The 21,511-nt window shown below is 54.5% G+C and overlaps 2 protein-coding genes, 1 long non-coding RNA gene and 16 other non-coding genes across 20 annotated transcripts; 16 read left to right on the forward strand and 3 right to left on the reverse strand.

Moving 5' to 3' along the window:
- Window positions 1-283: 283 nt before the first annotated feature.
- On the forward strand, window positions 284-402 carry LOC146758817 (5S ribosomal RNA). The gene has a single exon (XR_014933667.1). It is a non-coding gene; the product is annotated as a 5S ribosomal RNA (ribosomal RNA).
- Window positions 403-865: 463 nt separating this feature from the next.
- Window positions 866-984, forward strand: LOC146758818 (5S ribosomal RNA). The gene has a single exon (XR_014933668.1). It is a non-coding gene; the product is annotated as a 5S ribosomal RNA (ribosomal RNA).
- A 462-nt stretch (window positions 985-1,446) lies between these two features.
- LOC146758819 (5S ribosomal RNA) lies at window positions 1,447-1,565 on the forward strand. The gene has a single exon (XR_014933669.1). It is a non-coding gene; the product is annotated as a 5S ribosomal RNA (ribosomal RNA).
- A 463-nt stretch (window positions 1,566-2,028) lies between these two features.
- On the forward strand, window positions 2,029-2,147 carry LOC146758820 (5S ribosomal RNA). The gene has a single exon (XR_014933670.1). It is a non-coding gene; the product is annotated as a 5S ribosomal RNA (ribosomal RNA).
- Window positions 2,148-2,609: 462 nt separating this feature from the next.
- On the forward strand, window positions 2,610-2,728 carry LOC146758821 (5S ribosomal RNA). Its single transcript, XR_014933672.1, has one exon. It is a non-coding gene; the product is annotated as a 5S ribosomal RNA (ribosomal RNA).
- Window positions 2,729-3,191: 463 nt separating this feature from the next.
- Window positions 3,192-3,310, forward strand: LOC146758822 (5S ribosomal RNA). Its single transcript, XR_014933673.1, has one exon. It is a non-coding gene; the product is annotated as a 5S ribosomal RNA (ribosomal RNA).
- A 462-nt stretch (window positions 3,311-3,772) lies between these two features.
- Window positions 3,773-3,891, forward strand: LOC116653871 (5S ribosomal RNA). Its single transcript, XR_004308465.1, has one exon. It is a non-coding gene; the product is annotated as a 5S ribosomal RNA (ribosomal RNA).
- Window positions 3,892-4,354: 463 nt separating this feature from the next.
- On the forward strand, window positions 4,355-4,473 carry LOC146758823 (5S ribosomal RNA). The gene has a single exon (XR_014933675.1). It is a non-coding gene; the product is annotated as a 5S ribosomal RNA (ribosomal RNA).
- A 462-nt stretch (window positions 4,474-4,935) lies between these two features.
- On the forward strand, window positions 4,936-5,054 carry LOC146758824 (5S ribosomal RNA). The gene has a single exon (XR_014933676.1). It is a non-coding gene; the product is annotated as a 5S ribosomal RNA (ribosomal RNA).
- A 463-nt stretch (window positions 5,055-5,517) lies between these two features.
- Window positions 5,518-5,636, forward strand: LOC146758825 (5S ribosomal RNA). The gene has a single exon (XR_014933677.1). It is a non-coding gene; the product is annotated as a 5S ribosomal RNA (ribosomal RNA).
- Window positions 5,637-6,098: 462 nt separating this feature from the next.
- Window positions 6,099-6,217, forward strand: LOC116653879 (5S ribosomal RNA). The gene has a single exon (XR_014933678.1). It is a non-coding gene; the product is annotated as a 5S ribosomal RNA (ribosomal RNA).
- A 463-nt stretch (window positions 6,218-6,680) lies between these two features.
- Window positions 6,681-6,799, forward strand: LOC116653884 (5S ribosomal RNA). The gene has a single exon (XR_014933679.1). It is a non-coding gene; the product is annotated as a 5S ribosomal RNA (ribosomal RNA).
- A 462-nt stretch (window positions 6,800-7,261) lies between these two features.
- Window positions 7,262-7,380, forward strand: LOC146758826 (5S ribosomal RNA). The gene has a single exon (XR_014933685.1). It is a non-coding gene; the product is annotated as a 5S ribosomal RNA (ribosomal RNA).
- A 463-nt stretch (window positions 7,381-7,843) lies between these two features.
- Window positions 7,844-7,962, forward strand: LOC116653885 (5S ribosomal RNA). Its single transcript, XR_014933680.1, has one exon. It is a non-coding gene; the product is annotated as a 5S ribosomal RNA (ribosomal RNA).
- Window positions 7,963-8,424: 462 nt separating this feature from the next.
- Window positions 8,425-8,543, forward strand: LOC146758827 (5S ribosomal RNA). The gene has a single exon (XR_014933681.1). It is a non-coding gene; the product is annotated as a 5S ribosomal RNA (ribosomal RNA).
- A 463-nt stretch (window positions 8,544-9,006) lies between these two features.
- Window positions 9,007-9,125, forward strand: LOC146758828 (5S ribosomal RNA). The gene has a single exon (XR_014933683.1). It is a non-coding gene; the product is annotated as a 5S ribosomal RNA (ribosomal RNA).
- Window positions 9,126-9,328: 203 nt separating this feature from the next.
- Window positions 9,329-12,626, reverse strand: AIRE (autoimmune regulator). 2 transcript variants are annotated; one of them, XM_085512664.1, is made up of 10 exons: window positions 12,329-12,626; window positions 12,047-12,221; window positions 11,807-11,959; window positions 11,639-11,728; window positions 10,828-11,132; window positions 10,484-10,599; window positions 10,205-10,405; window positions 10,024-10,120; window positions 9,691-9,759; window positions 9,329-9,519 (listed from the first exon to the last, which is right to left on the reverse strand). In XM_085512664.1, the coding sequence occupies exons 1-10, from the start codon at window positions 12,485-12,487 to the stop codon at window positions 9,439-9,441; spliced, it is 1,446 nt and encodes a 481-aa protein (XP_085368790.1). In that variant the 5' UTR covers window positions 12,488-12,626; the 3' UTR covers window positions 9,329-9,438. The 2 variants fall into 2 exon arrangements, with proteins under 2 accessions (XP_085368790.1, XP_085368789.1); XM_085512663.1 differs by lacking the exons at window positions 9,691-9,759; window positions 12,047-12,221; window positions 12,329-12,626 and having other exon boundaries at window positions 11,639-11,886.
- An 866-nt stretch (window positions 12,627-13,492) lies between these two features.
- LOC146758829 (uncharacterized) lies at window positions 13,493-16,080 on the reverse strand. Its single transcript, XR_014933152.1, has 2 exons — window positions 15,943-16,080; window positions 13,493-13,711 (listed from the first exon to the last, which is right to left on the reverse strand). It is a non-coding gene; the product is annotated as an uncharacterized LOC146758829 (long non-coding RNA).
- A 773-nt stretch (window positions 16,081-16,853) lies between these two features.
- LOC107317856 (uncharacterized) lies at window positions 16,854-21,188 on the reverse strand. The gene is made up of 2 exons (XM_015870998.2): window positions 21,089-21,188; window positions 16,854-20,429 (listed from the first exon to the last, which is right to left on the reverse strand). The coding sequence occupies exon 2, from the start codon at window positions 20,394-20,396 to the stop codon at window positions 19,530-19,532; it is 867 nt and encodes a 288-aa protein (XP_015726484.1). The 5' UTR covers window positions 20,397-20,429; window positions 21,089-21,188; the 3' UTR covers window positions 16,854-19,529.
- Between the last annotated feature and the right edge of the window lie 323 nt (window positions 21,189-21,511).

A 21,511-nucleotide genomic window follows, 5' to 3' on the forward strand; every position in this document is an offset into this window, starting at 1 on the left:
CTGCGTGTTAGTCACATGTGGTGCCTTGAGTCGGACCGGTGCAGGGCATTCAGTAGCTTATTGGCCCTGGTCGTAGTGTAGGATGCGTGTCGCTGTCCGTGGTAAGACGCTGCGAGGGTTGGTTGATGCTTTGCAGATGTGTGGTTGAGGTGCGTAGAGTTGGGTGTGCCGAAGGCTTTGGTGTTGACAGGAGGCTGTGTGTCCTAGGGTGAGTATCGTGCTAGCGTGTTGGGTTTTGGTATGGCGTGCAGCTGGGAAGAGGGCCTGAGCAGGAGCAGGAGGTGCCTACGGCCATCCCACCCTGGTAACGCCCGATCTCGTCTGATCTCGGAAGCTAAGCAGGGTCGGGCCTGGTTAGTACTTGGATGGGAGACCTCCTGGGAATACCGGGTGCTGTAGGCTTTTGCTTTTCCCCTTGGGGCCTTCGGGGTCGGGCAGTGGCACTACAGTGGCCTTGTGGTTCCTCTGGGGGCCCTGTGACACGGATCGCAAGGGGCGTATTGGTGCTGGGCGTTGGGAGACAAACTCTGTGTCTGTTTTGGTGTCTTGTTGAGTGTTTGCAGTCAGATGTATGTGCGTGCGTGTGCTTGTGCAGCTTGTGTTGCCACTGGTTTGGTCTGAGCAGTGTTGTCTGTATCTACGTGGCCCTGGTCGTAGCGTAGGGTGCGTGTCGCTGTCCTTGGTATGGGGCCGTGAGGGTTGGTTCTAGTTTTGTGGATGTGTGGTTGAGGTACGGAGAGTTGCGTGTCCCGTAGGCTTCAGTGCTTCCACGAGGGCTGTGTGTCTTAGGGTGAGTAGTGTATTAGTGTGTCAGGTTTTGGTATGGCGTGCAGCTGGGAAGAGGGCCTGAGCAGGAGCAGGAGGTGCCTACGGCCATCCCACCCTGGTAACGCCCGATCTCGTCTGATCTCGGAAGCTAAGCAGGGTCGGGCCTGGTTAGTACTTGGATGGGAGACCTCCTGGGAATACCGGGTGCTGTAGGCTTTTGCTTTTCCCCTTGGGGGTTTAAGGGTCGGGCAGTCGCGCTGCAGTGGCGCTTTGGGTCCTCTAGGGGTGCTGTATCACGGCTCAGGAGAGGTGTATTGGTGCTGGGCAGTGGGAGAGGGGCGCCGGGCCTGTTTTGGTGTCTTGGGGAGAGTTTGCAGTCAGGTGTGTGTGCATGCCTGCGTGTTAGTCACATGTGGTGCCTTGAGTCGGACCGGTGCAGGGCATTCAGTAGCTTATTGGCCCTGGTCGTAGTGTAGGATGCGTGTCGCTGTCCGTGGTAAGACGCTGCGAGGGTTGGTTGATGCTTTGCAGATGTGTGGTTGAGGTGCGTAGAGTTGGGTGTGCCGAAGGCTTTGGTGTTGACAGGAGGCTGTGTGTCCTAGGGTGAGTATCGTGCTAGCGTGTTGGGTTTTGGTATGGCGTGCAGCTGGGAAGAGGGCCTGAGCAGGAGCAGGAGGTGCCTACGGCCATCCCACCCTGGTAACGCCCGATCTCGTCTGATCTCGGAAGCTAAGCAGGGTCGGGCCTGGTTAGTACTTGGATGGGAGACCTCCTGGGAATACCGGGTGCTGTAGGCTTTTGCTTTTCCCCTTGGGGCCTTCGGGGTCGGGCAGTGGCACTACAGTGGCCTTGTGGTTCCTCTGGGGGCCCTGTGACACGGATCGCAAGGGGCGTATTGGTGCTGGGCGTTGGGAGACAAACTCTGTGTCTGTTTTGGTGTCTTGTTGAGTGTTTGCAGTCAGATGTATGTGCGTGCGTGTGCTTGTGCAGCTTGTGTTGCCACTGGTTTGGTCTGAGCAGTGTTGTCTGTATCTACGTGGCCCTGGTCGTAGCGTAGGGTGCGTGTCGCTGTCCTTGGTATGGGGCCGTGAGGGTTGGTTCTAGTTTTGTGGATGTGTGGTTGAGGTACGGAGAGTTGCGTGTCCCGTAGGCTTCAGTGCTTCCACGAGGGCTGTGTGTCTTAGGGTGAGTAGTGTATTAGTGTGTCAGGTTTTGGTATGGCGTGCAGCTGGGAAGAGGGCCTGAGCAGGAGCAGGAGGTGCCTACGGCCATCCCACCCTGGTAACGCCCGATCTCGTCTGATCTCGGAAGCTAAGCAGGGTCGGGCCTGGTTAGTACTTGGATGGGAGACCTCCTGGGAATACCGGGTGCTGTAGGCTTTTGCTTTTCCCCTTGGGGGTTTAAGGGTCGGGCAGTCGCGCTGCAGTGGCGCTTTGGGTCCTCTAGGGGTGCTGTATCACGGCTCAGGAGAGGTGTATTGGTGCTGGGCAGTGGGAGAGGGGCGCCGGGCCTGTTTTGGTGTCTTGGGGAGAGTTTGCAGTCAGGTGTGTGTGCATGCCTGCGTGTTAGTCACATGTGGTGCCTTGAGTCGGACCGGTGCAGGGCATTCAGTAGCTTATTGGCCCTGGTCGTAGTGTAGGATGCGTGTCGCTGTCCGTGGTAAGACGCTGCGAGGGTTGGTTGATGCTTTGCAGATGTGTGGTTGAGGTGCGTAGAGTTGGGTGTGCCGAAGGCTTTGGTGTTGACAGGAGGCTGTGTGTCCTAGGGTGAGTATCGTGCTAGCGTGTTGGGTTTTGGTATGGCGTGCAGCTGGGAAGAGGGCCTGAGCAGGAGCAGGAGGTGCCTACGGCCATCCCACCCTGGTAACGCCCGATCTCGTCTGATCTCGGAAGCTAAGCAGGGTCGGGCCTGGTTAGTACTTGGATGGGAGACCTCCTGGGAATACCGGGTGCTGTAGGCTTTTGCTTTTCCCCTTGGGGCCTTCGGGGTCGGGCAGTGGCGCTACAGTGGCCTTGTGGTTCCTCTGGGGGCCCTGTGACACGGATCGCAAGGGGCGTATTGGTGCTGGGCGTTGGGAGACAAACTCTGTGTCTGTTTTGGTGTCTTGTTGAGTGTTTGCAGTCAGATGTATGTGCGTGCGTGTGCTTGTGCAGCTTGTGTTGCCACTGGTTTGGTCTGAGCAGTGTTGTCTGTATCTACGTGGCCCTGGTCGTAGCGTAGGGTGCGTGTCGCTGTCCTTGGTATGGGGCCGTGAGGGTTGGTTCTAGTTTTGTGGATGTGTGGTTGAGGTACGGAGAGTTGCGTGTCCCGTAGGCTTCAGTGCTTCCACGAGGGCTGTGTGTCTTAGGGTGAGTAGTGTATTAGTGTGTCAGGTTTTGGTATGGCGTGCAGCTGGGAAGAGGGCCTGAGCAGGAGCAGGAGGTGCCTACGGCCATCCCACCCTGGTAACGCCCGATCTCGTCTGATCTCGGAAGCTAAGCAGGGTCGGGCCTGGTTAGTACTTGGATGGGAGACCTCCTGGGAATACCGGGTGCTGTAGGCTTTTGCTTTTCCCCTTGGGGGTTTAAGGGTCGGGCAGTCGCGCTGCAGTGGCGCTTTGGGTCCTCTAGGGGTGCTGTATCACGGCTCAGGAGAGGTGTATTGGTGCTGGGCAGTGGGAGAGGGGCGCCGGGCCTGTTTTGGTGTCTTGGGGAGAGTTTGCAGTCAGGTGTGTGTGCATGCCTGCGTGTTAGTCACATGTGGTGCCTTGAGTCGGACCGGTGCAGGGCATTCAGTAGCTTATTGGCCCTGGTCGTAGTGTAGGATGCGTGTCGCTGTCCGTGGTAAGACGCTGCGAGGGTTGGTTGATGCTTTGCAGATGTGTGGTTGAGGTGCGTAGAGTTGGGTGTGCCGAAGGCTTTGGTGTTGACAGGAGGCTGTGTGTCCTAGGGTGAGTATCGTGCTAGCGTGTTGGGTTTTGGTATGGCGTGCAGCTGGGAAGAGGGCCTGAGCAGGAGCAGGAGGTGCCTACGGCCATCCCACCCTGGTAACGCCCGATCTCGTCTGATCTCGGAAGCTAAGCAGGGTCGGGCCTGGTTAGTACTTGGATGGGAGACCTCCTGGGAATACCGGGTGCTGTAGGCTTTTGCTTTTCCCCTTGGGGCCTTCGGGGTCGGGCAGTGGCGCTACAGTGGCCTTGTGGTTCCTCTGGGGGCCCTGTGACACGGATCGCAAGGGGCGTATTGGTGCTGGGCGTTGGGAGACAAACTCTGTGTCTGTTTTGGTGTCTTGTTGAGTGTTTGCAGTCAGATGTATGTGCGTGCGTGTGCTTGTGCAGCTTGTGTTGCCACTGGTTTGGTCTGAGCAGTGTTGTCTGTATCTACGTGGCCCTGGTCGTAGCGTAGGGTGCGTGTCGCTGTCCTTGGTATGGGGCCGTGAGGGTTGGTTCTAGTTTTGTGGATGTGTGGTTGAGGTACGGAGAGTTGCGTGTCCCGTAGGCTTCAGTGCTTCCACGAGGGCTGTGTGTCTTAGGGTGAGTAGTGTATTAGTGTGTCAGGTTTTGGTATGGCGTGCAGCTGGGAAGAGGGCCTGAGCAGGAGCAGGAGGTGCCTACGGCCATCCCACCCTGGTAACGCCCGATCTCGTCTGATCTCGGAAGCTAAGCAGGGTCGGGCCTGGTTAGTACTTGGATGGGAGACCTCCTGGGAATACCGGGTGCTGTAGGCTTTTGCTTTTCCCCTTGGGGGTTTAAGGGTCGGGCAGTCGCGCTGCAGTGGCGCTTTGGGTCCTCTAGGGGTGCTGTATCACGGCTCAGGAGAGGTGTATTGGTGCTGGGCAGTGGGAGAGGGGCGCCGGGCCTGTTTTGGTGTCTTGGGGAGAGTTTGCAGTCAGGTGTGTGTGCATGCCTGCGTGTTAGTCACATGTGGTGCCTTGAGTCGGACCGGTGCAGGGCATTCAGTAGCTTATTGGCCCTGGTCGTAGTGTAGGATGCGTGTCGCTGTCCGTGGTAAGACGCTGCGAGGGTTGGTTGATGCTTTGCAGATGTGTGGTTGAGGTGCGTAGAGTTGGGTGTGCCGAAGGCTTTGGTGTTGACAGGAGGCTGTGTGTCCTAGGGTGAGTATCGTGCTAGTGTGTTGGGTTTTGGTATGGCGTGCAGCTGGGAAGAGGGCCTGAGCAGGAGCAGGAGGTGCCTACGGCCATCCCACCCTGGTAACGCCCGATCTCGTCTGATCTCGGAAGCTAAGCAGGGTCGGGCCTGGTTAGTACTTGGATGGGAGACCTCCTGGGAATACCGGGTGCTGTAGGCTTTTGCTTTTCCCCTTGGGGCCTTCGGGGTCGGGCAGTGGCGCTACAGTGGCCTTGTGGTTCCTCTGGGGGCCCTGTGACACGGATCGCAAGGGGCGTATTGGTGCTGGGCGTTGGGAGACAAACTCTGTGTCTGTTTTGGTGTCTTGTTGAGTGTTTGCAGTCAGATGTATGTGCGTGCGTGTGCTTGTGCAGCTTGTGTTGCCACTGGTTTGGTCTGAGCAGTGTTGTCTGTATCTACGTGGCCCTGGTCGTAGCGTAGGGTGCGTGTCGCTGTCCTTGGTATGGGGCCGTGAGGGTTGGTTCTAGTTTTGTGGATGTGTGGTTGAGGTACGGAGAGTTGCGTGTCCCGTAGGCTTCAGTGCTTCCACGAGGGCTGTGTGTCTTAGGGTGAGTAGTGTATTAGTGTGTCAGGTTTTGGTATGGCGTGCAGCTGGGAAGAGGGCCTGAGCAGGAGCAGGAGGTGCCTACGGCCATCCCACCCTGGTAACGCCCGATCTCGTCTGATCTCGGAAGCTAAGCAGGGTCGGGCCTGGTTAGTACTTGGATGGGAGACCTCCTGGGAATACCGGGTGCTGTAGGCTTTTGCTTTTCCCCTTGGGGGTTTAAGGGTCGGGCAGTCGCGCTGCAGTGGCGCTTTGGGTCCTCTAGGGGTGCTGTATCACGGCTCAGGAGAGGTGTATTGGTGCTGGGCAGTGGGAGAGGGGCGCCGGGCCTGTTTTGGTGTCTTGGGGAGAGTTTGCAGTCAGGTGTGTGTGCATGCCTGCGTGTTAGTCACATGTGGTGCCTTGAGTCGGACCGGTGCAGGGCATTCAGTAGCTTATTGGCCCTGGTCGTAGTGTAGGATGCGTGTCGCTGTCCGTGGTAAGACGCTGCGAGGGTTGGTTGATGCTTTGCAGATGTGTGGTTGAGGTGCGTAGAGTTGGGTGTGCCGAAGGCTTTGGTGTTGACAGGAGGCTGTGTGTCCTAGGGTGAGTATCGTGCTAGCGTGTTGGGTTTTGGTATGGCGTGCAGCTGGGAAGAGGGCCTGAGCAGGAGCAGGAGGTGCCTACGGCCATCCCACCCTGGTAACGCCCGATCTCGTCTGATCTCGGAAGCTAAGCAGGGTCGGGCCTGGTTAGTACTTGGATGGGAGACCTCCTGGGAATACCGGGTGCTGTAGGCTTTTGCTTTTCCCCTTGGGGCCTTCGGGGTCGGGCAGTGGCGCTACAGTGGCCTTGTGGTTCCTCTGGGGGCCCTGTGACACGGATCGCAAGGGGCGTATTGGTGCTGGGCGTTGGGAGACAAACTCTGTGTCTGTTTTGGTGTCTTGTTGAGTGTTTGCAGTCAGATGTATGTGCGTGCGTGTGCTTGTGCAGCTTGTGTTGCCACTGGTTTGGTCTGAGCAGTGTTGTCTGTATCTACGTGGCCCTGGTCGTAGCGTAGGGTGCGTGTCGCTGTCCTTGGTATGGGGCCGTGAGGGTTGGTTCTAGTTTTGTGGATGTGTGGTTGAGGTACGGAGAGTTGCGTGTCCCGTAGGCTTCAGTGCTTCCATGAGGGCTGTGTGTCTTAGGGTGAGTAGTGTATTAGTGTGTCAGGTTTTGGTATGGTGTGCAGCTGGGAAGAGGGCCTGAGCAGGAGCAGGAGGTGCCTACGGCCATCCCACCCTGGTAACGCCCGATCTCGTCTGATCTCGGAAGCTAAGCAGGGTCGGGCCTGGTTAGTACTTGGATGGGAGACCTCCTGGGAATACCGGGTGCTGTAGGCTTTTGCTTTTCCCCTTGGGGGTTTAAGGGTCGGGCAGTCGCGCTGCAGTGGCGCTTTGGGTCCTCTAGGGGTGCTGTATCACGGCTCAGGAGAGGTGTATTGGTGCTGGGCAGTGGGAGAGGGGCGCCGGGCCTGTTTTGGTGTCTTGGGGAGAGTTTGCAGTCAGGTGTGTGTGCATGCCTGCGTGTTAGTCACATGTGGTGCCTTGAGTCGGACCGGTGCAGGGCATTCAGTAGCTTATTGGCCCTGGTCGTAGTGTAGGATGCGTGTCGCTGTCCGTGGTAAGACGCTGCGAGGGTTGGTTGATGCTTTGCAGATGTGTGGTTGAGGTGCGTAGAGTTGGGTGTGCCGAAGGCTTTGGTGTTGACAGGAGGCTGTGTGTCCTAGGGTGAGTATCGTGCTAGCGTGTTGGGTTTTGGTATGGCGTGCAGCTGGGAAGAGGGCCTGAGCAGGAGCAGGAGGTGCCTACGGCCATCCCACCCTGGTAACGCCCGATCTAGTCTGATCTCGGAAGCTAAGCAGGGTCGGGCCTGGTTAGTACTTGGATGGGAGACCTCCTGGGAATACCGGGTGCTGTAGGCTTTTGCTTTTCCCCTTGGGGCCTTCGGGGTCGGGCAGTGGCGCTACAGTGGCCTTGTGGTTCCTCTGGGGGCCCTGTGACACGGATCGCAAGGGGCGTATTGGTGCTGGGCGTTGGGAGACAAACTCTGTGTCTGTTTTGGTGTCTTGTTGAGTGTTTGCAGTCAGATGTATGTGCGTGCGTGTGCTTGTGCAGCTTGTGTTGCCACTGGTTTGGTCTGAGCAGTGTTGTCTGTATCTACGTGGCCCTGGTCGTAGCGTAGGGTGCGTGTCACTGTCCTTGGTATGGGGCCGTGAGGGTTGGTTCTAGTTTTGTGGATGTGTGGTTGAGGTACGGAGAGTTGCGTGTCCCATAGGCTTCAGTGCTTCCACGAGGGCTGTGTGTCTTAGGGTGAGTAGTGTATTAGTGTGTCAGGTTTTGGTATGGCGTGCAGCTGGGAAGAGGGCCTGAGCAGGAGCAGGAGGTGCCTACGGCCATCCCACCCTGGTAACGCCCGATCTCGTCTGATCTCGGAAGCTAAGCAGGGTCGGGCCTGGTTAGTACTTGGATGGGAGACCTCCTGGGAATACCGGGTGCTGTAGGCTTTTGCTTTTCCCCTTGGGGGTTTAAGGGTCGGGCAGTCGCGCTGCAGTGGCGCTTTGGGTCCTCTAGGGGTGCTGTATCACGGCTCAGGAGAGGTGTATTGGTGCTGGGCAGTGGGAGAGGGGCGCCGGGCCTGTTTTGGTGTCTTGGGGAGAGTTTGCAGTCAGGTGTGTGTGCATGCCTGCGTGTTAGTCACATGTGGTGCCTTGAGTCGGACCGGTGCAGGGCATTCAGTAGCTTATTGGCCCTGGTCGTAGTGTAGGATGCGTGTCGCTGTCCGTGGTAAGACGCTGCGAGGGTTGGTTGATGCTTTGCAGATGTGTGGTTGAGGTGCGTAGAGTTGGGTGTGCCGGAGGCTTTGGTGTTGACAGGAGGCTGTGTGTCCTAGGGTGAGTATCGTGCTAGCGTGTTGGGTTTTGGTATGGCGTGCAGCTGGGAAGAGGGCCTGAGCAGGAGCAGGAGGTGCCTACGGCCATCCCACCCTGGTAACGCCCGATCTCGTCTGATCTCGGAAGCTAAGCAGGGTCGGGCCTGGTTAGTACTTGGATGGGAGACCTCCTGGGAATACCGGGTGCTGTAGGCTTTTGCTTTTCCCCTTGGGGCCTTCGGGGTCGGGCAGTGGCGCTACAGTGGCCTTGTGGTTCCTCTGGGGGCCCTGTGACACGGATCGCAAGGGGCGTATTGGTGCTGGGCGTTGGGAGACAAACTCTGTGTCTGTTTTGGTGTCTTGTTGAGTGTTTGCAGTCAGATGTATGTGCGTGCGTGTGCTTGTGCAGCTTGTGTTGCCACTGGTTTGGTCTGAGCAGTGTTGTCTGTATCTACGTGGCCCTGGTCGTAGCGTAGGGTGCGTGTCGCTGTCCTTGGTATGGGGCCGTGAGGGTTGGTTCTAGTTTTGTGGATGTGTGGTTGAGGTACGGAGAGTTGCGTGTCCCGTAGGCTTCAGTGCTTCCAAGAGGGCTGTGTGTCTTAGGGTGAGTAGTGTATTAGTGTGTCAGGTTTTGGTATGGCGTGCAGCTGGGAAGAGGGCCTGAGCAGGAGCAGGAGGTGCCTACGGCCATCCCACCCTGGTAACGCCCGATCTCGTCTGATCTCGGAAGCTAAGCAGGGTCGGGCCTGGTTAGTACTTTGATGGGAGACCTCCTGGGAATACCGGGTGCTGTAGGCTTTTGCTTTTCCCCTTGGGGCCTTCGGGGTCGGGCAGTCGCGCTGCAGTGGTGTTGTGGTCTCTCTTTTTTTTTCCTTTGTGCTCAGTTGTGCTTGTTGCCGGATACCGTATCTTTTCTGTTTAGAGCTTTTGTTCTCTCATGCCTTTTTTTTTTTTTTTTTTTTTTTTTTTCCCTCCTTGTTCTACAATTGATTTATTTTGCTTTATCTTTTGTGTTTTTTCAGGTCTTTATTTTGCTTTTATTTTTATTTTTTTCGTCTTTTCTTCTTTCCATTTTCTTGTCTGGCACTGTCTTCCATGACTGCCGCTTACACTAGTTAAATAGCCCGTGTGTTTCTGCAAGGGGCCGTGCCATGCTCTGGAATGCCCACTGCAGGATCCCATCCCAGGTTCCCTGTTGGATCACCCATTGATCGTCAGTGTCCATTTTCTCTTTATTCTCATCCTTTTTGGCTTGCCATGTTTCTCTTCCTCCTTTCCATAATCCACTGACCTACTCTGTAGCTTTTCTATGCATTAAATAATCCCCTGTGAATATGCACTGGATGTTCTCTTTGTGTCTTACCTCACTCAGGAGGGCATCGAGCTCTTCCCTGCTTGATATGTGGTCACTGCTCGCTGAGCCATTCTCCAGCTGTGGGAGGAGATGTGTCACCCCCATCTCAGGTTTTGTGCTCGTCTCTGTCCTCCATGGACTGGAGGTCAGGGTCTGAGCCCCTGGCCTGTGCTATTCCCCCTCCATCACAGCTTCAGCATCACCTCTATCTCTGGCTGTCCTTTCTCTCCCCTAGCCACCATCCCTTGTCCCTTGGCCTCTTCTCTTTTGGTTTTCCTCCAAGCACCTTTACCCATCATCTCCTGGATTCCCTGCAGTGCTACTGGCTTTGGGTGTACCTACCTTTGCTGCCAGTAGCGCGTGGTCTCCAGCAGCTGTGGTGCTCTCCCGGCTGCCTGTTTCTGGGGTGCCTGCACAGGAGCTGCAAAGCCACAGACCTCTGCAAGCCAACAAGGTATTCACAACCCTGAGCAGTATGAAGGAATGGAGAGGTTTGATGTGGGGAAAGGCGGAGGGGACTCACCCAGGGTCCCCATCACGTGTAGGGCAGTGTTGGGGTGCAGAGATCCTGGAGAAACAGCGACCACAGGTGCTCCCGTGGCTGCCTCCTGGCTGGGCACTGTGCTCCTCCTTCTCTGGGATTGCAGGGAGCTGCTCTGCAGCCGTTTCTGCCTCCTGCAGCTGGCCGGGCTTGGCCACACATGAACTGCATTGCCACGTCCCACTGCACAACCCCAGCACAGCAGTGAGGGGCAGCAGAGACATGAGGCACACAGGAGCCCCATCCCAACACGGGTCTCACCTCGGGACACGAGGTAGGGGGGGCACCAGGCAGGGGAGGTGGAAGGCCCTGGGACAGCCATCGCAGCAGATGAGCTCGCCACCGTCTCCACACACTGCACACTCATCCTCATTGTCCTGCCAAAGGTGGGGATACAGGGGCTCACTGACGCACCCAGGCTGCAGGGGATCTTGGCACCTCCTATCCCGTCACCTCCCATCACAAACACAATACCCAGAATGTGTCTGGGTATGTTGAAGCCCATTGACAGTGAGATGGCTGAGCCTCAGGCTGCCTGTAGTGGGCCAGTGCAGAAGGATGTATCTGGAGCACCCTAATGGCCTCAGTCTGCCTTTTGGGCTCACCTGGTAGGGTGCAGGTTCCTGGCTGTACACAGGAGCTGCTGGCAGTTGGCCTTGGGTGGTCACACACATCTCCCCGCTCTGTGAAACAAGGTGCTTTGGGGATCCATCAGCTGGAAGGCCCCTGCTGCTATGAGGGTTTGTGTGGCTGTAAGGGTGTGTGTTGGTGAGTGGGGACCATACATTTTGGGGTGCCCTGGGTCGAGAAGCAGGCTTCAGGCTGCGGCTTCTATTCCTGGCCCCCAGCTCGTCACCAGCAGCTGGGACACAGAGCTCGTCCCTGGTTCTGCTGCCTGCCTTTGCACTGCCTGGAAGAAAGGGGAGCGCTGCTCCAGCAGGTGCCATCTCTGTCACCCCTGTCCATCTCTGGGGGCCTTCCCAAGAAGGGCTGCTCCTGATTTGGGGGCTGAAACTTAGCATCTGGCAGGCTGGGGGCTGCCCCATGCCTGCACTTACCCAGCTCCTGAGTGTGTCTGATGAGGACATGCTTTCCCTTCATAGCCCCACAGGTGACAGGCACCTCACTGGCTGCCACCATGACTGCGCTCTGCACTGAGGCAGCCTGGAGGCCTGTGGGCAGAGGGCTCAGCCAGCCCTAAGGCCTCTACTATGGCCCCAAGAAGTGCACAGGCAAACACTGCCCCATTGCTGCCCCTAGTTCACTCCTCTGCCCAGCTCACTCCTCTGCCCAGCCTGGCAGCTCTGGGGCTCCTAGTGGCCTCACCCAGACTATCACCATACAACTGGTATTACTCTGGGGAGAAATCTGTGCCTGTGCTTGTCCCCCCCAGGTGCTGGAGGGACTGGCACTCACCGCTGGTACGGGGTGTGCGTGGAGTGTCCATACTCTCTGGCTTCTTCACAGTCTTTGCCTTTGCCAGGAGCCCTAGTGGTGTTGGGGGGGGGGGTGTCACCGGGGTTGACCCCATGAGTGCCCCCCTCCATCTCTTCCTCACATACACCCCATGCTAGGGCTCCATACCAGGGCTGGCGGTGTGCTGTGGTGAGGGTTGTGCCACCCGGGCCCCATCCCGCTCCTCAGGGGCTTTTCTCTTGCCTTGGGGTCTGTGTGGGGTCAGTGCCATGGGGCTGGGGGACGGGTGTGTGCTGCTGCGCAGCTGCCCAAGGTTTACCTCTGCAGCAGGGAGAGAGACAGGCACAGTCAGACCACTGCTTGTGTGCAGCCCCTGAGGGTGCTGACCCTTCCAGCCTGGCCTCCTACCTGTGGGGAAGGTGCTGTGCAGGGGCCGGAGCCGGGTGTAGCGCTCCAGGTTGTAGTCCTTGAAGAGGACAGCCCAGAAGTCACGGACGGCAGCAGCATCGCGGCCCAGCAGCCAGGTGAGCAGCGTGTGGAACGCACGGTGGGAGCCCTCTCGCTCTGTCTGGCTCAGCGTCTCCTGCCGATGCCGCCGACAACCATGGACACAATGGACACACATGCAAGTGCCACCAGCCAGCCCTCACAGTGTGGCCTCACACTGCTCTTCCCCCCGCACGGCCTCACCTTGAAGATGTGCTCAGGGACGATGTCGTGGTCAGCAAGGCCGTGCAGCAGCGGGAAGACATCATCCACCGCCATGGCGATCTCCGTGCGGTGCAGTTTCAGCAGGTGCCGCAGGTCTCTGTCCAACCCCAGCCCAGCCATGCTGCCACAGCCCAGCATCCAGCCACGACGCTCCCTTTAATGTCCAACCTGGTGGCTGGAAATTCATCAGCTCCCACAGCCCCACTCATTTCTGGCCAAGGCCACGTGGTGCGGTGTCAGCTACCACTAATGGTGAAGGACACCCAGCATCACAGTGAGAACCCCAGGAGGGCTGAGGAGGTGGAATGAGGCAAATTGCTGTTACAGGCAGCCCCCACCTCCCTGTCCCTGCGGTCAGACAGCCATCATCCCAAAATTTCTGGACTTTCCACAGCACCTCTCATCCAGAAACTCAGCTAAATGTGAGAAGCAGTGCTCTGCAAGAGAGGGACAAAAGTGCTTGCTGTGGTCATACCTCCTGCACAGCACCTCCTGCATGTACCCAGCTGAAGCACAGCAGCAGATGAACACCCAGAGGAGAAGTGCTGATGCTGAAGAAAGCACAAATATGTCTAGGTGCAGTTACCAAAGGGGAAAGGTGCTGTAATGCAGCATGTCAAAATGACAAGGGTAACACGAATGGGGGATTACCTGTAATTGTCTGCTATGGGAAACTGGGCAATGAAGCGATTTCACTGGAAGTGCTAGGAGCCAGGGGGGCAGGGAACTGGCACTCTGTGAGTGCCTCGCATAAAGAAGCCTGGGGGTGAAGACTTGGTTGCTCCATCCCAGGAGACCATAAAAGGAAAGCTCCAAGGCTACCCTCCCAATTCCCAGGAGCCTGGGACTGCCCCAGCATAGGTTTCCAGCTGCTATCCAGAGCCCTGACCCTGCTGCAGGTGCTGTGCACAGCCATCCCTACGCTGCAGGGCAGCACCTGATGCTGCTTACATAGCCAGCCCAGAGCAAGTGGGACCAGAAATGGGACCGCCAGGGAACCATCCCCACTGTGAAGAGCAAGGTGGTGTGGGTAAGGATATCTGTAAGTACAGCACAGCTGTCCAACCTTTTGGCTTGTTTGGGCCACGATGAGCAAATGGGAATTGTCTTGGGCCGCATAGAGAATGCATGTTAGAGATAATGTAGATATGTAACAAAATTTATATATATATATTTAAATTAAAACATAAAAACAGAGCAACAAAGACACAAAGCTAGTGGGATATCTGTCGTGGAACTAACGCCTCAGGCTGGCCCATGGTTGCTGGTCCCAGTGAGCTCTCCCAGTGCTCATCAGAGATTTTTGGTCTAATGTTGTTCATCCTCCTGTGCTCATCCTTGGCAATAATCATTCAGAAGCTCCTATGCTGCCAAAAAGCAATGACCTCGTGAATCAAGGGGTATTTCTCTTATTTCCCTTTTGCTTATGGAAGTCAGGGAAAAAGACACGACCAATTTTTTCTTTGAGTTGAATGTCTGACTGCAACTCCATGTATTCCATTGGGAAATTCACACGTAATGCATTTATCTCTACTGAAACTGGAGTTGCAAATATACCAAAAAAAAAGAAAATCTATTCCCAAATCCCTTCATTGCAAAGGACAGCACAGCTGAGTATTTTTCGCTGTTCACAGGCTGTGTTTAACCAGTGGATCACAATGCATGAAATGATTTGCCATCAGTTGGGTTTGCCATAATTTGTGACATTTAAAACACTGCTATTGTCTGAAACAGCGCAGGTGAGTTCATTTTCACCCTGAAGGCACACGTATAACTCATTTAAATGAGTGGTCAAACCCGCCACAAATGCTGAACATGAGCCACCTGTCTTCATGCTGTGGTACGAATTCCCCTTTGGGTTCCATAAAGTGTTTGGTTTCATTTCAACAAATCATTTCTGCATTTCACCCCCACCCAGCCACCTTCCTTCCTTCAGAAATGACGTCCCCATGATCAGCATCCATTCTTTTGAAGATCTCTTGGAACTGACCACAATTCAGTCCCTTGGGCTTTATGAACTCCACCACTTCGATGGCAATTTGCACCATATTGCCCATTTTTAAAGCTCTTGCACTTAAGTTTTCTTGACTTGCAGTGATATTTCATCAAACATGAGATGCTGACAGCAGTTCCATTATCTCCTATTAATCGTGTAAGTCCCTGGTTGTTGCTTTTTTACCAACTATTGCCAGGAGCTGCACCAGATATGCTGACAAAAGTAGGAGAGAAACACTTTTTAATGTCATTTTTTACTGCTTCATACAAATCAAGAGATTGAGTTGTGTTTCCAGTGGCACCAAAGCTGTTACTTCAGTGATACTGTATTTGTTATTAATACCTCTGATGAAAGCGGCAAATTGAGCCATACCTGCAGCAATGAGTATTTTTATCTATTGCCAAAGCAAAACATTGGAAATCATCAGCTTTACTCTCCAAATTTCCTCAGATAGATTTTCCTGTTTCTTCAGCTCACCTGGCCAGTCAGGTGGGACAAAGCGATGTTAGAGAAATCCCCCTTTTCAATCAGGACGCACTGCACGGTATGGCAGGCATGGCAGATACATCACTTAATAAACTCACTGTCAGTGGTTTTGAGCTCTTTGCAATCAGCTTTGCTACCACATCACTAAGCTTTTGTAACAGCCCACCTGAGTTTTAATTTTTTTAGAGGTATGTAGTTGAGATGGCAGCCTTTGTTCAGTTCTGTTTTGTCTTTACAAAGCAGTCTTCGATATGCATTGAATTTGGCAGCACATTTCTGCACAATGTCCTTTCAAGTTGCAGTCTTTCAAAGTTGACACGATTTTCTTGCAAATTAAGCACAGTGCTGCATTATTTGTCAGCACAAATACCGTGCCCTCCTTGTGTCCCAGGACAGCCACAATGGCACAGCAGCAGTGTGAGCTATGCTACGCTGTGTGCAGCCCAAGGGTCAGATGTGCCTGGACTGCAGCATGGCTCTGCTGCATACAAATCTCTGCCAGAAGATGGTGGCCGCTGTCCAGAAACTCAAGAAGAATAACAAGACAACACCCTCCACTAGGACAGGAAATACCCTCATCCATTTCTGGTTAATAAATTAACACGTTCACCTGAAGAAACTCTTTCCCCAAAGCACTTCTCAGGATTCAAAGCAATTTTTTCCCTTGCCCTGGTAGCTGTGGTAAAAGGGTCAGGCAGGTGCTGTGCCCGTACTGCTTCCCCATGTTGCACCCTGCATTCCCAGTCTGTCACCCTCAACCTTCATTGAGCTGCCCAGCACCTCCAAGACAAGGCTGTGACACGCACTGCAGGGGCAGCCCTCACACCCACAGCTACAAAGAGGCGCTCCCTCCTGCATGAGTGCTGCCAAGCACAGCTGAGAGCTGTGTGCCCACAGCACATTGCATGCTGGGCTTGACCGGACTTGTTTTGAATTCCAACTTTGTGACTGCAGCTGTGCTTTGAATCACAGACAGATTGTTTTTCACATCCAGCCAGCTCAGCAGTGCTGAGCCTCTGAGATGCTAGGCAGGATGCAGAGCAGGGTCTGCCAGGTGCCACATGAAGAGGCACGTACTTACTGGGAGATGGGATGGCTATTTCTGTAATACCTTGCTTAGAGCAGACCTAGGCAGCTCAAAGGCTATGAAAGGTCAGCTCTTGCTTGCAGAGAGGAGTTGGACACTGCCTGGGGCTGGCAGCAGCCCTGTCAGGGTCTGCGGGCTAGGGGCTGGCGTGCAGCAGAGGCTGGCCACACTCAGGTTTCAGGATGTCCTTTTTGCAGTACTCCTCCTGCAAAAATCAAAGCACAGGTTTTAAGACAGGGGAGCACCATTCCTATGTACCATCCACCTGCAGCTGCTGAAAATGTTTTCCACAAGCACCCAGTTAAATCAGCACCTCCACATCCATCAGGATTCCTTGCAGTTCCTGCATGCATCTCCAATCCCTCCCCCTGTGAAAAGCTGGTGAAGTAAAGGAGCCATTTTCACCATTTCTTCCTTCCCCATTTCCTTCCCACCAAGGTCCTGCAAAGAACTCCCCCGCGTCTTTCAGACACCGCCTGCCCTGCGCTCATCTCTTAGAATCCTCTGAACACGTCCTTGAATCACAGTCAAGAGAGAGCAGGCAGAAAGAGGAACCTACACGGAGGGTGAGACCACGAGATCTCTGCCAGGAAGGAGAAGCTCTCTGATATGGATCTCTTGGTGCCTGAAGCACGCAGACAGCCAAAGTGAAACGCTGCCACCAGGTGCAAAAATTTCAGCCCTCTCCCCTTACCTTCTGCTGCTGCAGGCTCCAGCATTTGGGAAACAGGCTCCATGTGGGGCTTCTAGACTCTCCTCCTATCTCTAGAGGCTTTCCTACCGCTGCCCCGTGCAGTCCAGATGAAAGCAGATCCACCTGCATGCTTTGCAGCTGCTCCTGCAAGAGCCTGGTAGGGAGAGTGTAGCAGAGATTTATTTCAGCTTCAGCTTCCTCTTTCCTCCCCCTTTAGAAAGAAGAAACAAAAGCCCAAAAGTATGTTATATTAATTTATTTGGGACACACCAAAAAAGGAAAGTCAACAACCGTTAACGTACAAAAGTACAGAATCCTGGGACAAGATTTACTGTCCTGATTAAAAAGGCACCATGGTCCCAATGAAAAGTAATCAGAATACATCATTATAGAAATCTTCCCCCTGTTGCAGCAGAAACAGAGCCAGGCTTTGGCTCTATCCACAGTCAAACCGTTAAGAAACAAACATGATTTAAATGCAACAAACATTGCTCAGCCTGTACAAGATGTCATGAAACAAATCACAGCCTACAACACGGTCATCTCTTTTCTCTCTACACAGCAAAGGTGACAAACAAGTGTCTCACTGAGGAAGGCAGCAGACTTCTGATGTCTCCACCTCGGCGTTCCATAAGACACATCGGCTGAACTAAAACTGGTAGGCTGAGTACGGGGCTTCTGAATGAAATGCGGTTCCCTGTGGTATACAGGAAGTCAGATTTGACAACCTTAAATTCCCTGAATCCCTGAAAATCGTAAAGCACTGTACAGCCATGTTCTGTATTCTGTTCAGCCCTGTCGGGTTTACTTTACACATTAGCACTTATACCATCAGCTATATCTGTAATATAAAGGGGGGGTTTACAGCAGTTATTTAAAAAAACTCTAATTCTGCGAGGTCCGAGCTTAGCTATATTCCCTGCTGAAACAGAGCTGCTGGTGTAGAAGCCCAGTGAGAGGCTAGAGTCCAGCATCTCAGGGCTGGAAGGCAAATAGTTTCAACGTGACATAATTTGCAAGGGGAAGTCAGTGAAGCACGTCAGAGAGGAGAGGGCTGCAATCTCTCAAGCAGAGGAGGCTGAAGGGTGTTGCAGAACGCGGGCACGTGCTATCAAACCTGTAACAACACTAAGAGTGATGCAGAATACACTGAGTTCACTAAATATTTTGGAGCAACTTACCAAGAACTCGTCAGACACACAATAAGGATCCCGGCAATTACTAACGAGCAAGTTCCCTGGGAAGCCGATGTATCGCTCAGAGCCGGACAGATCCGTCCTCAGGAGGAGGGACAAAGTGGATGCAGTTGGAGCCTGACTAAGCAGCGGGGCCAAAGGCTGCTGCTGCCTCCTTTGCTTCCTAGCTCTGCTGCACCTAAATCTGAACAACAGCTAATTTGCGTTTCATTCCTCCTTTGGCATAGGACTTCAAAGCAGTCCAAGAACTGATTCATCAAAGTAACAGGAACTGTCAAAATTATTTGTACATGCATTTATTGTTAAAGGAAGCAAAAGCTAAAGAATGAAACAGTGCGAGTTAATAATCAGTAAAATGATATGCAGGACACTGAGGAAAGAAACGGGGTAAAGCTGAGATACTGGAGTGGGGAAATGTTCACACTGAAAGGTAAATTTGAAAACCAGGCAAGTTTGAGCTCTTTTCTATCAGAGTGTTTCTGAGGACAGAGACTTGCTTCTTTCTGTTTGTTTTTTTCAATGTAATCTGGCAAGGTCTGGGCATCTCACCAGGGAGATCTCCAGCGCTGGGTTTTGTATGATTTCAACTCTTGTATTTAAACACCAGTAAAGCAACCTTAACTAAAGATGGCAGATACCCTCATACTGCATATATCTAAAACCACAGACATGTCACTGCTTAAGATACACGTGGGCAAGAGGATCATACTTTTCTTAAATAAACTCTTGGTGGAAAACTACCACTTCCACTCTGCTGGTCGGCACGTACCTACAGGGGGTGGAAAAGGGAGTCCGGATTAAGGAGCCTTTTGCTGCAAATACCACAGCTACACATGGGAAGGTTTTTTTCTTCCCTATATCCTAAGACGACAGGATAATATTTTATAAAGTTTTCTCCATCTTAAACTAAATAATGCAATTTGCATCCTTTCCTCTATATTAATACCACCCCCCTCTCCCCAAGAAGATAAAACTATAAGTTCATTTAGGATTCACATCTCTGATCCTAGCTTAAAGATTTTATATTAAAACTCATTTGATTGCAGGAAGGTTTATCCTGATCAAGGAAACATCGTCAACATAGAATCCAGAATAAAATATTCAGAATCATCAATGTTTTTACAGCCAAAGCACTCAGACGGCTCCTGATCTCTCTTTTCCTCTTTTCCTACTCAAGAAGGAGAGCAATCCCTTTATGACGCCTCTCTGGGACTGAGTAACACACATGAAAAGTATCTTCCTTCCTTGCAGAAATGCCAATTCTGCTGAAAGGGGCTGAGCGACCTTCCCTCCCACTGAAGTCAGCAGGAGTGAGGGCTTTTCAGCACATTAATTTTCTATCAGCAACAAGTCCAAGTTTTTTCCCTGCAGTAAATCAAAGTCCTGTTAGGCCACCACTGGCTCAGAATTGGTGAGACTTCCAAAAACCCACTGGACAAGACCTTGGAAGAAGAGGTTTATACGCTATATAGACTTAGACCATCTGCTATTTTGGAGCCTTTGCATCATTAGTTGACGATTACTTATCCTTCCAAGTTCACATGTTTTAGTCCTTGCCGCTGTTGTTGTCCCAGCGTTCTTCCCTGGAGGCAGGATGTTCCTGAGCTCTGGCTGGCGATCTCAAACAATCGCTTCCAATTGATTGTGGGATTTCAAACTTGCCTAACGTGTGTATTGCCACCCTGTACTCCAGCAGCTCTGCTTGCTGACCGCGGCATACACTAGCAGTTTTCTACCTTCTCCACAGTCTCGTAGAACCCAGGCCTAACTCTCCTGATGCTCATCCGTATATGCTGGCACTCCAGGGGCATGGCATCGCTAGCAGGAGTCGCAGCACCAGCAGACCACGCAGTGCACCGGCGCTTCCTTCTGCCCCTCAGCGAGAAGGCTGGAGCCCCTCCATTTTCCTCCTCCACAGGATAGGCCTCATCCACACTCGTGCCTTCATCCGACTGCTCATCGGTTTTGTATGTCGTTCCCTTTGCTTTGTTTCCTTCCTTCTCTTCCCTGGCGAGCTTTCTGAAGTGCTCCAGACACTGTATCTTTTGTCTTCTTTCCATCATTTTCAGTTCCTGCTTGTCTGTGAAATCTTCATAGTACATTTTTCTTTCACTTCTTTGATCTTCAAGGAACTTCAACTCGATGCCAGTCATTTTAATCCCGCTGTATTCCTCCAGCTTATTCCTCATGTGTGTGTCCACACAGAAGATGTCAAAGAGCTTCTCAGAACTCTCATTGAATTTGTCTGCTCTCTCCGTGTACGCCTGGTTCTGCCTCTGCTTTCTGGTCTGGTACAATCGGGTAAACTCCTCGTACATTTTGAGGATAAGTTTCTTTATACTTTGCGTTCCGATGGTATGCAGGTTGCAAACCAACCAGTGCTCCTGCAGGTGCTCCGCCAGCAGCTGAGCCGCATCCTCTTTGGACCGCTGGGCCTGGCCAGCTCGTTTGGGCTGCAACAGGTACAGCATGTTCTGTACCACATCCTTCTTTGTCGGCAGGATCCCCTGGGTGAAGCCCGAAGACTCGACATACTCAACAGTTCCCAGAGTCTTGCGTGCTTTCACCTCGGTATCCAGTGATTCCATCACTGCGCGTTTGTCTCAGAGTTATGACATAACCTGTAAGACAGCGATTGAAGACATGGCTGTGAGACGAGGCATTTTTTTACCGCAGCGCAGACAAACAGATGAGGAAACGCGCTCAGACCAATGAGATCGGGGATTTTCCAACGTGCCCGATGCAGTTGGATGGTCGCCGCGGTAGCCCGGCCCCTCTCACTATCGGCTCTTTCGCTCTTCTGCGCAGCGTTTAAAGTCGAACAGAGCGCGTTTGTTTACACGAATTTCGTTTAATGGCGCAAACAGCCGCACACCGATGCGGCCCGTGTTGCAGCGCTCGCTGCCCGCGGCCCGTCCCTCCCGCGCGGTGCCTGGCGCCGTTCCCGGCCATGCAGGAAGCCCGGCCCGGCCCCACGGATCCCGCGCAGCCGCGAGGCGCGGCCCGCCCGACCCCGAGGCCGCAGCCGCGGTTCCCCCCCCCCCCATCTCCTCCCCGTCCCGTCGATCGCGGCCCGAGCGCGGACACGAGGCCCGAGGCCGGGACGCGGGACCGGCCCCCCCCGCGGCGCTGAGTCACGGCGCGGAGCCGAGCGCGGCCCCCGGGCACCGCCCGCCCCGTCCCGGCCTCGGCCGCCTCGTGCCGCAGCCCCACGCGGGGGTCCGCGCTGCCGGCCGCCCTGCCCCCGGCCCGCCCGGCCCCTCCCCTCCCCGGGGCTCACCGCCATCTTGGAGGGGGGTCCGCGGAGCCTGCGCACGAGACAGCGGGGAGAGCGCGCGGAGGTTGCCGCCGCCATCTTGGACAGGGGCAGCGCCGCGGCCGCTCCCGCCCTCTCCCGGAAGTCCCGCCCTCGCCGCGCGCGCTCATCCCCCGGTGGGCGGAAGTGCGCGTCACGTGACGGCCGCCCCTTCCGGTCCGCTGGGCTGAGTCGAGGAGCGGCGCCACGGGGAGCGCGCGGCCACGCCCCAACCACGTGATCCCCGGCGGGAGGCTCGGCGGGGTCCCGCGCGGCGCCGCCCGTATCCGATTGGCCGCGAGGAGCGCGCCGCCTGCCAGGGGCCAATGGGGGCCCGCGAGTTTGGGAGCCCTCGGCCAATGGGGCGGGCGGAATGACGGGCTCAGGGAGGCGGTCGCCGATTCGCTG

This window comes from Coturnix japonica, chromosome 12 (assembly GCF_054131305.1).
Source record: "Coturnix japonica strain WE chromosome 12, WE-NBRP24, whole genome shotgun sequence".
In the NCBI taxonomy this organism is placed as follows: domain Eukaryota; kingdom Metazoa; phylum Chordata; class Aves; order Galliformes; family Phasianidae; genus Coturnix; species Coturnix japonica.

What these genes read in the sequence shown, in the direction of transcription:
- AIRE (XM_085512664.1), bottom strand. Translation starts at nt 12,487, where the DNA reads ATGCTGGGCTGTGGCAGCATGGCTGGGCTGGGGTTGGACAGAGACCTG. An exon ending in TCCCTGAGCACATCTTCAAG is followed by an intron (nt 12,222 to 12,328) that starts GTGAGGCCGTGC and finishes CGGCATCGGCAG; the next exon opens with GAGACGCTGAGCCAGACAGA. An exon ending in ACACGTGATGGGGACCCTGG is followed by an intron (nt 10,121 to 10,204) that starts GTGAGTCCCCTC and finishes GTTGGCTTGCAG; the next exon opens with AGGTCTGTGGCTTTGCAGCT.
- LOC107317856 (XM_015870998.2), bottom strand. Translation starts at nt 20,396, where the DNA reads ATGGAATCACTGGATACCGAGGTGAAAGCACGCAAGACTCTGGGAACT.